This window comes from Salvelinus fontinalis, chromosome 5 (genome assembly GCF_029448725.1).
Source record: "Salvelinus fontinalis isolate EN_2023a chromosome 5, ASM2944872v1, whole genome shotgun sequence".
Taxonomy (NCBI): Eukaryota; Metazoa; Chordata; class Actinopteri; order Salmoniformes; family Salmonidae; genus Salvelinus; species Salvelinus fontinalis.
In genome coordinates this window covers 35713596-35727397 of record NC_074669.1, presented here as the reverse complement: position 1 = coordinate 35727397, position 13802 = coordinate 35713596, and the positions used below count along the sequence as shown (strand labels likewise).

The 13802-nt window shown below is 45.4% G+C and overlaps 1 protein-coding gene across 3 annotated transcripts in view; it reads left to right on the top strand.

The window, feature by feature from the left end:
* The window catches only part of LOC129855525 (inactive tyrosine-protein kinase transmembrane receptor ROR1-like), a 175854-nt gene extending 168220 nt beyond the window's left edge, over positions 1–7634 (top strand). For 2 of the 3 annotated variants that reach the window (XM_055923288.1, XM_055923289.1), the window contains 3 exons: positions 1323–1550; positions 1701–1846; positions 3696–7634. In XM_055923288.1, the coding sequence (XP_055779263.1) occupies positions 1323–1550; positions 1701–1846; positions 3696–4623 (1302 nt within the window). In that variant the 3' untranslated portion in view covers positions 4624–7634. The remainder of the gene's footprint in view (positions 1–1322; positions 1551–1700; positions 1847–3695) is intronic. The other variant, XR_008759519.1, reaches the window with a different exon arrangement.
* The last annotated feature ends 6168 nt before the right edge of the window (positions 7635–13802 follow it).

The window sequence follows — 13802 nt, the reverse complement described above, 5'->3', positions numbered from 1 at the left end:
GCTGGGTACTCACTGTCCACCCGGCCTTCCTGAATTCCCGGAGACGGTGGAACAATGAGCTAGACCTTTCAGTGAGACCTCGGGCTACCTGGGAGTCCTACCAGAGAGTAGGAAGGCGGAGAGGCAGACGCGGCGGGGTCTTCCATTACCGAGCATACTACTCGCCAATGTTCAATCATTAATGAACAAACTTGACGAACACAGAGCGAGGATCTCCTTCCAGAGAGACTTCAGATTCTGAAACATGCTCTGTTTCCCGGAGACTCTGCTCTTCCCCCGACATCCAAACAGATTATATACAAACAGAGGGTTTTACAGTTTTTTAGAGCAGATAGGAAGCAGCCTCTCTCTGGCAAGATCAAGGGGGGTGGACTCTGCTTTATGACCAACAACATATGGTGCGACGGGGGAAACGTACAGGAACTGGAATACCTGGTTATCAAATGTTGCCCTTTTTACCTTCTGAGAGAGTTCTCAGGGATTATAACCATGGCTGTGTACATCCCACCCCAAGCCGACACCAAAAATGGTCTCAAAGATTTTAATTGGACCCTGAACAAACTGGAGACCGCATACCCGGAGGCAGCATTTATTGTTGCGAGGGACATTAACAAAGGTAATTTGAGGTTCGTGCTCCCAAATTATTACCAACACATTGACTGTCCTACTTTCAAAACTTACCCGAATCAAAAACCGTAGATTGATGGAAGGCTTGTAGGGAAACTGAAGGAGAGGGACGCTGCTTATAAACTAAGCAAGGTGACTGGGGACAATAGTATAGTTGAACAGAACAATTACGACCTACTCACACCGATCAAGATGGCGAAACACATGTACAGGGATAAAGTGGAGAAGCAATTCAGTGGCGGACACGAGGCGTATGTGGCAGGGGCTCCTGACCATCACGGATTACAGAAAGAAAGGGCCCTCACAGTGTTCTACAGGAGCACCATCGAGAGCATACTGTCTGGCTGCATCACAGCCTAGACAGCAAGGCGCTACAGAGGGTGGTGCGCTCAGCCAAAAGCACCTATAGGCGCACACTGCCTGCCCTCCAGGACACCTGCAACACCACATGTCGCATGAAGGCCAAGAAGATCATCAGGGACCCCAGCCACCCGAGCACCGTTTCCGTCACTCAGATGCAGGCAGTATAGGAGCATCATGGCAAAAACTGTAAGACTGGCCAATAGCTTCTACCCCCGGACCATCAAGCTAGTCAGCTACTTGCTCCCCCTGTCCCCCTCCTGCCCCCCTACTGCTGTTTTGCATGAAATGTGTCACTGTGTGTTAATAAAGTACCTATCTATCGGTCTGTTTAGGAAGCGTCGGTCATGGCTGAGCTTCACCATCCCAACGTGGTGTGTCTGCTGGGTGTAGTGACCCAGGAACAGCCTGTCTGCCTGCTGTTTGAGTTCCTAAACCAAGGGGACCTCCATGAGTTCCTCATCATGCGCTCTCCTCACTCTGACGTGGGCTGTAGTAGCGACGAGGACGGGACTGTCAAGTCCAGCCTGGACCACGGAGACTTCTTGCACCTGGCCTTACAGGTAACTACCATAACTTGCACAAATTGCTCTCCATCCAGGGGCGCTGTTCCGTAGCAGATCCTTTGCCTCGCAACTTGTGTGGATGTGGTGTGGTGTTGAGATAGGCAGGAGATACATTTCTGTTACTCCGAAAATTCTATTCTATTCTAGGTGGCTGCTGGGATGGAGTACCTGGCCAGTCACTTCTTCGTCCATAAGGACCTGGCGGCCCGTAACATCCTGGTGGGAGAACAGCTCCACGTCAAGATCTCTGACCTGGGCCTGTCCAGAGAGATCTACACCTCAGACTACTACAGGTATGTACACATCCTAACCCTAGCACTAACCCTATCTCTGACCTGGCCTGTCCAGAAAGATCTACACCTCAGACTACTACAGATATGTACACATCCTAACCCTAGCACTAACCCTATCTCTGACCTGTCCAGAAATATCTACACCTCCGACCAGGGTTGGGCAGGTTGCTTTCTAAATGTAATCCGTTACAGTTGGATTACCCAAACTTTTGGATTACCCAAACTCAGTTACGTATTCTGATTGCTTTCAGTTACTTTTAGATTACTTTCCCCTTAAGAGGCATTAGAAGAAGACAAAAATGATGGATTAAAAGCATTTGGTGTGTCATCATAGTAGTCTCTGACTTGTGGTCAGTAGTGCTGAACGATTAGTACTGTTTTAGGTCGGTTTCGGTTTGATTATACAAATATAATCATGGGGGGTTTTTTCGCTTTAGATCCTTTTTTGAAACATAAAATACATTATGAAATAAATACGATTTAAAAAGCCAGAAATAGTGAGCATTCGATTTCCAAAACATTGAACATATTCCATTGTCTCTCTCAGGTCAATATTTGGTAGACATCATTAGAAAAATAGGAAATTACTATGAAATATAAAAATATTTCAGTTTGGTATATTACTTTGTTGATTTCTTTATTATTTGTAATTCTTAAAGTCATCATCTCATCTCTGCTCAGGCAGTAGCAGCCTGCCAGACCATCTAATGTTTTTTCTGTGCTCCCCATACTTTACTGTCTTTAGTATGTTGCAGAGCTGTCTGATGTAATAGTTTTACTAGTTCTTCAAAGTAGATGCTTTCACGAACTGCGAACTGTCTATATCCCTCTCGTTGTTGTGTTGTGTATCTTACCTAACGTAGGAGGCGTAAGGTGTATCCACCTCTGTCCTCTGTCCGAGCCAGTAATGGATTATGGTCATTGTAGTTAATTACCACGTTTCTGCACTGAATATTTGCTTCGTGAAAACTGCAACTCCCTTCAGCCCAGCGTCCTAACTAGTTCTTGACTTGATTTATCTTGTGAATGATTTGATTTCGCTCTAGAGAAACAGCGCGTTGGGCTCACCAGAAAAAAGAACTAAGTGGAAGTCAAGTAATTGAACCAACGATTACTCGCTCAGGTGGAACAAACTTAAAACGTGCACCTTTTCTTCAATGCTGAAATGCTCATTGAGAAAACAGAAAGGTGTCATAATGTGTTATTTTTTTCAAAAACATATTTTCTGAATTTAAAAGTAATCCAAGAAATAATCCTCTAGTTTTTCAAGTGTATCTGTAATCTGACTACAATATTTTTGCTGGCAACATAACTGATTACATTTACAGTTTTCTGTAATCAGAATACATATAACTGATTACGTGTAATCCCCAATCCTGCCTCTGACTACCACAGGTACTGTATATGGCTCACTGTCTCCCTAACCCTAGACCTGACCCTAACCCTAACCCTAGACCTGACCCCCTATACACCTCCCACTACTACAGGCATATTTACATTTTAACATTTTTTTGTCATTTAGCAGACACTGTTATTCAGAGCATCTTACAGTCAGTACATTCAATGCTCACTTCCTTGTTTGGTGTACTCACCTGGTTAGTTTGTCATTGCTGTTATGTTTGGTGTACTCACCTGGATAGTTTGTCATTGCTGTTATGTTTGGTGTACTCACCTGGTTAGTTTGTCATTGCTGTTATGTTTGGTGTACTCACCTGGTTAGTTTGTCATTGCTGTTATGTTTAGTGTGCTTTTACGTTCCCACTGATTTTGATTGATCTTGTATATAAAGTAACTTTTGGTATTTACATTTTACATTTTTTTTTATAAATAACTATTATTATTATTCCAGGGTCCAGCCCAAGGCTTTGCTCCCTATCCGCTGGATGCCTCCAGAGTCCATTGCCTATGGGAAGTTCACGTCGGAGTCAGACATCTGGGCGTTTGGCGTGGTGCTGTGGGAGATCTTCAGCTACGGCCTGCAGCCCTACTACGGCTTCAGTAACCAGGAGGTCATGGAGATGGTGAGGAAACGTCAGCTGCTGCCCTGCCCAGAGGACTGCCCCCCCAGGGTCTTCGGCCTGATGACAGAGTGCTGGCAGGAGGGCCCGGCGAGAAGACCACGTTTCAAAGATATCCATGGTCGTCTGAGGGCCTGGGAGGGGCTGTCATCCCACGCTAGTTCTAGTACCCCATCAGGAGGCGGGGGCAACGCCACAACTCAGACCACCTCGTTGAGCGCCAGTCCGGTCAGTAACCTTAGCAACCCGCGCTATGCCGCCGCTGCAGGCTACCTCTACCCAGCCCAGGGGATGCCTGCGCAAGGTCATCCAGGCCACCAGATGGCAGGCTGGACCCCTATGACCCATGGAGCGCCCATGGCCCAGAACCAACACCAACGCTTCATCCCTGTCAACGGGTACCCCATCCCCCCAGGATACGCTGCCTTCCCTGCGGCCCACTTTCAGGCCCAGGGCCCCCCCAGGGTGGTGCAGCACCTCCCCCCGCCCAAGAGCAGATCTCCCAGCAGCGCTAGCGGCTCCACCAGCACCGGTCACGTGACAAGCGTGCCCTCCACGGGGTCCAATCAGGATGCGAACACGCCGCTGCTGTCACACTGCGTGGCAATATCCGCCCTGCCAGGGGGCGGGACCATGCAGGTGTACGGACACATGTCCCAGAAGGCTTTGCAGCAGATGGACCCCTCACAGACGTCCGCGCTGCTGGCCGACGCCAACAGACTCATGTATAGCGAATCGGTCATCACTGCAGACCTGTAAATACACTACATACCTGTACTATATATCACCTGGTTGATTTTATGTTTTTGTTTCGTTTTTTTTTTGTACGAAAGTTATTATAATAATTGTTTCAACTTTCTACTTTACTTGTAAATACGTGTACGTAAATCCTGAATGAACGAGATGCAAAGATTTATATTCAAAAGAACCAAAAAGAGACAGCAAGCGTGTCCTGCCCCCTATTCTGAAACTCAAACTGCCTTGATAGGTTTTTTTTAGTGATGCTACTCCGTTTGCCTGCCTGGACCCCGGGATTTATAAGCTCAAGAGAAGGTCAACAATAACACACCTGTCAATATAATGACTCCATCACTCGGGCATCATTGTGAATAACCTCCCATTGAGGTCAGTAAATCTTCCAAGACTCCCGTTGACGTCAGAATGATTTCCGCGGAGGTCTGAGCTGCACGGAGCCCTTCTGGTAGCTACAAGATGTACTGCAGCATGGTGTGCTGTTGGTTGGACTGGAGGGACCATGTACTGCAGCCAATGCCAGGTGTGCTGTTGGTTGGACTGGAGGAGCCCTGTATTGAAGCAGCGGGAGTCCCCGGTTGTGTTGTCAGTTGGACTGTGTATTCAGTTGAGCCTGTGTCAGCAAATCTGCCTGGCTGGCATCCCTACAGTGCACCTCTCCTCCAGGAGGCTAAGCCCCCCCTCTAGGGATATGTGAACTTCAAAGACTTCTGATTTGACTTCAAAGCGGCCCGTGGAGAAGGAACGAGGCCCTACCTACGCAACGCTATGCAATAACATAGCGCTCATACCCTCTGCTTCACTCTCCACAGATGTGTGCCTCCACAGATGTGTGCCTCCACAGATGTGTGCCTCCACAGATGTGTGCCTCCACAGATATGTGCCTCCACTAGACTCTCTCTCGTTCTCAATACAGGGTTCTGTCAACTCGTATGCAATGATATACTGTAGCTACTAGGATCGAATCAGAACAGTGTTTAAACCAGCCGTACTTCTCTCGCCAGTCTGTGTCCATGTCTGTCCTCCTCTTTCTTATCATCTCATATCTGCTACAATCAGCTATGCAATGTGGCTCTTACATTGGCTATGCAGACTTTGATGGATAATTCTATTGTCTGTTTGATGATATATAGAAGTGGGACTAACAAATGTATGCTGATCATTACAACTTCTTTGTCAAAAACAATTCATGATATAAAAAAAGTATGTTCCACTATAGACTGAATGAATGATGAAAGGCTTTTGATAAAATACGGGGGGGTGAATGAGAAATCCTTCCACATTTTAGCACACAGCTCACAGAAGCAGCTACAATACAGTATATTTCACCTCAGTTGAATGTGTTTGTTGCTATGCAACTGTTTAGTTTAAAAGACGCACCCTTTGCCCGTACAGAAAGAGGACAATCATCGGTTTACCCTTGGTAGCACTTGCCTTCCATGTTAACTTTGGTATAATACACATGTCTGTAATGTTAAGTGCATCCTTATATTTCATCAAGTTACAAAGTCTACTATCCTGACATTTTCTGTGATGTGTCAATTAGTCCGATACTGTCGAGAGGTACAAACCTGCTCTTTAGATGAAGGTTTTGGTTTGTTTAAATTCCACATATCTTTTTTTTTTTTTTTCTAAAGCAGGTTTACCTTCCTAGGTATCTGGAGTTTTATACAGGTATCTTTTGATAAATGTATATGAATTTAAGTGCATATATACCAGTTCAAAACCACTTAAACACAAGACTGTGAATCTTGGGACTGGCTATTTTGTGTAGTTAAAAAAAAAAAAATGTTTAGATCCGTTTCTTTTTCTAAGACAGTCTTTTCACAAAACTTTTTTAGATCGCAGTATTACAGTGTATTCATAAGAAAGGTTTACATGCAGAATATTCTATTGACCAAGAGGCCTTGTCTTTGTGTTTGTCGGAAGATTTTTGCACAGATGTTTTGTATGGCAAAATATAATTAAATAATTCAATGTTTTTGTCATATTGGGTCGTATCATTATTCCTGGAAAAGCCTATGTTAGTATCTATGAATTGTTACATTTTGCAGGCTCTGGATAGTAGTTTGTTGTGTTGATAGATATTCCAGAACATTCTGGTTGAACAATGTTGTGTTGACTATATAGGACCACAAGGGAGCAGCAATTGCTTAATCTGTATCCCCAGCATTGGTAACCATAATGTCCAAACCATATTTGTTTCAAAACCATCTTTGACCACACGATGGTGCAATTCAGCTTTTTGTCATAATAGCGTTTGTCCAGTATTAGTTTGTGAGTCTCAGCTCACGTCACTTGAAATACATTTGAATGGTAAGATAGTTCAAATGAATACTTGTATATGTTTTTTGAAAAAAAATACCCTTGCTCGCATTATCCGGGTGTGTGTGTTTCTGTGAATGTGTGTGGTATCTTGGTGTGTGTGAGTTTAACTTCAATCCTGGCTGGAATCACTTTCTGTAAAAAGGACAAGGAGTGTGTGTGTTTTGCCAAGGAAAAGGGAGAGTAATGGTGCACATATGGAGAGATGATTAGATGAACACACTCCTGGCAGGGAGAGCTGGTCCTCATGAAGTGTGTGTGTGCGTGAGTGAGTGTGATGTGGGGAATGTTTTTAATCAGGACTATGTCCAGCTCCAACTGTTCCCATTTGGAGCAATCACGGAATTCTCTGTTATGATTCTGGAATGTTGCACGCTCTCAACCAGTTTCTTCACCACTGCTCTCTTAAAGTAAACTCAGAGAGCAGTGAACGAGAAACGGCCCAAATCTGGTGCAGTCCATGAGGAGGAGATGCACTGCAGTACTTAATGCAGCTGGTGGCCACACCAGAAAGTGACTGTTACTTTTGATTTTGACCCCCCCTTTGTTCAGGGACACATTATTCCATTTCTGTTAGTCACATGTCTGTGGAACTAAACGTTCAGTTTATGTTTCAGTTGTTGAATCTTGTTATGTTCATACAAATATTTACACGTGTTAAGTTTGCTGAAAATAAACGCAGTTGACAGTGAGAGGACATTTCTTTTTTTGCTGAGTTTAGCTATTTCACAAACACCATAATATGAGCAGCACACTTTGGCCTAGATTCAATCGGGGCCATGGAAGATCTGCGGCACAGCACGATTGACATTTAAAGGCAATGTTCCCGCGATCGGCCGAGAATGCATTCACAGTAAACGCTGCACGTCGCCTCAATCGGAAAATTACCTTTAAATGTCAATCACGCTGTAACGCGGATCTTCCACGGTCCGGATTGAATCTATCCCTTTGTCCAGTTTGATTGATTTTGGGCTGTTTGTACTGTGTGGTTTTGAAGTAAACAATGCACTTGTTTTTTGTCAGTGATTCTATGAGACTCATTATTGTACTTTTCACTATAATTATCATGAAGTCAACCATGCAGATTGTCCTCACTAGTTTACAAATGTGTTCGAGGCAGTCAGTAATCAAGGTGACTGGAACTGCACTTCTTGAGCCCAAGCCGCACTGAGCTCCCGTACGGAGAGAGGGGAAGGTCAAGAGCCATGCTTCCTCCGAAACACGACACTCCCAAGCCGCATTGATGTGTCGGAGGAAACACTGTACAACTGATGACCAAAGTTAGCTTGCAGGCGGCCGGCCCACAACACGGAGTCGCTAGAGCCCGGTGGGATAAGGAAATCCCGGCCGGCCAAACCCTCCACTAACCCGGACCACCCTGGGCCAATTGTGCACCGCCTCATGGGTCTCCCGGTCACGGCCGGATGTGACATAGCCTGGGATCAAACATGCGATGCAGTGCTTGAGACCGCTGCGCCACTCGGGAGGTCTAGCCCATTATGACTAGCCTGCTCTCTCCAGCCGCAGTCTCAGCGCAGAAAACTTGATCACACACTGTGTCTATCTGTGAGTGCAGCCCGGTCTCAAAGCATTTCGTATTATTCTCTACATAAATCTGAGACACTCAATTTTGTGTGGCTTGTTACATTTCGTATGGTACTGTATGTATTAATTTGTGGATGTCAATCACACATTTCGTATTATATGTTACGAATGAAAATGTGTTTTATATGTTACGAATTTGCAAATCGTACAATATGTTGCTAGGGGTTGGGGTTAAGATTAGGGTTACAATTAGGAGTTAGGTGAAAGGTTTAAGGTTTAAGGTTAGGGGAAGGGTTAGCTAAAAGGGGTAAGGTTAGGGTTAGCTAACATGCTAAGTAGTTGTAAAATCGCTAAAAAGTAGTATTTAGTTACAATGCTAAAGTTGTCCCTGGTGAGATTTGAACTCGCAACCTTTGGGTTGCTAGACATTAGTTTCATACGCGGCAACCACCCTCTTTATGTTTTTGCCCTAAGTAACCATCTATCTTCTGTAACAATACGAAACCTAACATATCATACTAAATGGAGTGTCTCAGATGTACATACAGAATAATACAAAATGCTCTGAGACCAGGTTGGTGAGTGGCAGGCTGCAGCAGGCCAGCTAGAAGAGTCTGGATTGAGACAGACAGATAGAAAACCAATACCACCTTCTCCAAACCCACACATTTACCTAACCACAGACACACACACATCATGAATTAAATATAGATAAGGCCTTAAATTTTGATGTGCCCCCCAGTGCACGACATGTCAGTTCGTCTGCATTCCTCAACCCCTCCGAGTTTCCTCCCATAAGCCTCTGCTCCGGAGGAGAGAGGGAGATGGGGAAGAGACAGAAAGAGGTAGAAAACGGATGGAGGGGGAACGCAGGCACAGGCAGCTATGATTTATACAGTCATGGAGAGAGAGAGTCAGACACCAGAAAAACTGACAGAAAGATAGTGGGGGGGGGGGGGGGGCAGGCAGCTATGATTGATACAGTCTTGGAGAGAGAGACACGGAGAAGGAGAGAGCAGAAAGCAGAGAGAAAAGAGGGGGGATGCAGGGACAGGCAGCTATGATTGATACAGTCCTGGAGAGAGGAGTGTAGGTCTGGAAGGAGAGGGTTCCAGGGTTGGCTCTGCTCTGTCAGAGACGTGTCATTAGCTTCGTAAACACATGCTTCGTAAACAGCAGGTGTAGACTAACAGTGACATGCTTACTTACGTGTCCTTTCCCAAGAACGCAGAGTTAAAGATAACAATTTTGTTGCAGTTTTTTATGAAATAGTGACCTGAGGAATAAATACACAGTGAATAACGAATATCAATAATGAGTAAAAATAACATGGCTATATACACGGCGTACCAGTACCGATTCGATGTGCAGGGGTACGAGGTAATTGAGGTAGCTATGTACTGTTCATACTGTATGCATAGGGGTAAAGTGACTAGGCAACAGGATAGATAGACAGTAGCAGCAGCGTATGTGGTGTGTGTGTGTGTGTGTGTGTGTGTGTGTGTGTGTGTGTGTGTGTGTGTGTGTGTGTGTGTGTGTGTGTGTGTGTGTGTGTGTGTGTGTGTGTGTGTGTGTGTGTGTGTGTGTGTGTGCATAGAGTCAGTGCAAGAGAGTCTGTGACGATGCAGGTAGTCCGGGTAGCCATTTAGTAGTCTTGTTTAGCAGTCTTATGGCTTGGGGGTAGAAGCTGTTCAGGGTCCTGTTGGTTCCAGACTTGGTACACTGGTACGGCTTGCAGTGCGGTAGCAGAGATATCAGTCTATGGCTTGGGTGGTTGAAGTCTGAAAATTTTTTGGGCCTTCCTCTGACTACCTCGTCCTGGATGGTAGGGAGGCCCCAGTGATTTACTGGGGCCTCCCTACCTTGAGTGTCCCGGGTGTATATTTACTATGTTACATCTAGTCCAGGGTCTAACAGCCTGAACACAACAGTCCAAATGGCAGTATGGAAGGTGTAGGGTAGGGTGAAGTTGACCCTACTAATGGTAAAGGTTAGGATTGGGGCAGGGGAAGCTGTACCTAGATCTGTACCTAGGGGAAACTTTACACCCGGAGCTGAGAGGAAGGTGGAGCAGGGAAAGGGAAGGGGATATACTATACTGAACAAAAATATAAACTCAACATGTAAAGTGTTGGTCCCATGTTTCATGAGCTGAAATAAAAGATCCCAGAAATCTTCCATACGCACAAAAAGCGTATTTCTCTCAAATTTTGTGCACAAGACAATATGTTGTATAGCACACTGTTACTTATACAACTAATAGAAGGACAGGACATGAGACGGGTGTAGAAACTAACGTGGGCATTGTTTGATGCGTTTCACAGGACAAAAACATTCCAAGCATTCCAATGTATGTAAGCAGGCGGGCGTTACAGGTGCCCTAAAGGGACAAACTAGAATATCAACACACAACACTATCCACCTGACAGGTGTGGCATATCAAGAAGCTGATGAAATAGCATGATCATTACACAGGTGCACCTTGTGCTGGGGACAATAAAAAGCCACTCTAAAGTGTGCAGTTTTGTCACACAAAACAATGTCACAGATGTCTCAGGTTTTGAGGGAGCGTGCAATTGGCATGCTGACTGCAGGAATGTCCACTAGAGCTGTTGCCAGAAAATTGAAGGTTTATTTCTCTATCATAAGCCTTCATTTTGTTGTTTTAGAGAATTTTGCAGTACGTCCAACCAGCCTCACAATCGCAGACCATGTTTTAACATGCCAGCCCAGGACCTCCACATCCGGATTCTTCACCTATGGTATCATCTGAGACCAGCCGGACAGCTGATGAAACTGTGGGTTTTGCACAACCAAAGAATTTCTGCACAAACCGTCAGAAACCGTCTCAGGGAAGTTCATCTGCGTGCTCGTCGTCCTCACCAGGGTTTAGACCTGACTGCAGTTCGGCGTCGTAACCGACTTCAGTGAGCAAGTGCTCACCTTCGATGGCCACTGGCACACTGGAGAAGCGGTATGCTGATGTCAATGTTGTGAACAGAGTGCCCCATGATGGCAGTGGTGTTATGGTGTGGGCAGGCATAAAGCTATGGACAATGAACACAATTGCATTTTATTGATGGCAATTTGAATGCACAGAGATACAGTGTCGAGATCCGTTGGCCCATTGCCATACATCTCATGTTTCAGAATGATAGTGAACGGCCCAATGTCGCAAGGATCTATTCACAATTCCTGGAAACTGAAAATGTCCCACTTCTTCCATGGCCTGCATACTCACCAGACATGTCACCCATTGAGCATGTTTGGGATGCTCTGGGTCGACATGTACGACAGCATGTTCCAGTTCCCCCCATAATCCAGCAACTTAGCACAGCCATTGAAGAGGAGTGGGACAATATTCCACAGGCCACAATCAACAGCCTGATCAACTCTATGTGAAGGAGATGTGCCGCGCTGCATGAGGCAAATGGCGGTCACACCAGATACTGACTGGTTTTCTGATCCACGCCCCTACTTTCTTTTTTAAGGTATCTGTGACTAACAGATCCATATCTGTATTCCCAGTTATGTGAAATCCATAGACTGATTTCCTTATATGAACTGTAACTCAGAGTACTGCAATGCAGAGGGATTCAGGATCCAATTGCTTCCAGCTGAGGGATCTGGCATGGTCCGAATCACCACCAGTGAGGATCAAGAGAGGGGGAGAGAGGGGAAAAAGAGAGAAATAGGAAAAGAGAGAGAGATGGGGGGATGAAAGGGCTAAAAGCGGGTGATGGAGGGCTAGAGCAGTATTGTGGAATTAGCTAGTGCAGTATAGATGACTGCATGGAAATTGAGTACGGGGGAGGAATAATTACACAGAAAGGGAATATGGAGGGTAGAAAAACAAGTGAGCCAGAAGGAGAAGAGAGATGGATATTGTGGAGGGGCCCCTCACAGAATGTAATGTACATGAGATGAAAGAGAGAAAAAAAAAAACATTTATTGTTTAATATTAATAATGGCTTCGTTGCTTCCAGTCGTGCTCTGGAATCACAGAGTTGAATTTGAATGTTATGTATGGAACAGTTATATAATAGGGAAGGGGGATACCTCGTCAGTTGCACAATTGAATGCGTTTAACCGAAACGTGTCTGCTGCATTTAACCCAACTACTCTTGAATCAGAGAGGTGCGGGGGGCTGCCTTGATCGACATCCCTGTCGTCAACGTCCGGGGAGTTGTTGTTGTGGGGGTTAACTTCCTTGCTCAAAGGCAGAACGGCAGATTTTTCCACCTTGCCAGCTCTGGGATTTGAACAAGCAACCTTTTGGTTAACATCCCAACGCTCTAACCGCTAGGCTACCTGCTGCCCAAGGGCGGCGTCATGCTTGGAGAAGAAGCCATCCATTGCTCCAGAGTCAGACAAGACAAACAAAAAGGTCAGACGAGACAGACAGGTAGGATAAAGGTGCTCAGATTAAACTCCCACTCCTCTTTATACCCATCCCCCCTTCCCAAATCCCCCAGTTTGTGACAGCTGACTTAGCATTGTCAGAAGATCAAAGACAGGATGGGCTCGGGGAAGGGAGGGATCGAGAGAATGAAGAGAGAGAAAACGGGAGCGGTATAAAGTTTCACCCCTCTCTCTGGGGCCCGGTTCACTTCCTCCTCATCTGTCTGTGATGGCTGCGATGCCTCACACAAGGCCCTGTTTGTCAGAGAACATGGCGTGTTATTGTTGAAGGCTGATAGGCAGTTGACCCCCAGTTAAAGGAGACTACTGTCCAGGCTGTAACACTGTGACCTTGGACTTAGGAAGTGAACACTAGCCTCTTGAACACTCTCAAGTGGCCAATAATTTTCAAACTTTTCCTCTGAGGCTACTGGGCTACTGTTGGCTGTCCATTTGTCTTCTTGGTTACTGGTTACTCATGGAAATAGTTCACAGATGTCTTATATTTTGATGTGAGTCTGAAATGTACTACTGTGTAGACAAAATAGTTTGTCTGATTAGCGAAAGCAAATGCTACTGCTGGTTACTACTGTACTGTTTTGGAAGACAGTAGTAATATTCAAGTAGTAAGCTGATCCTGTGTGTGATATTGTTGTCTTGTCATCTGGACCTAATATCTGCATGCCAAGTCAATTCCTTTCATTGGTTTAAACTTTCACAGTCCTATTCAGGGTTTCACTGATGATACTCATATGACCACAGTGAAAGCAAGACAAGGAATGTGAACAATAGGGTTAGAGTGAATGTAAGAGAGGAGTGATCCACAGTCCACTCTCCAGTCATGTGTCACAGGTTCGACTCAGATCACATGACCCACATGACCCAGACGGGGCTTCTGCCTTGTGATGATGGCA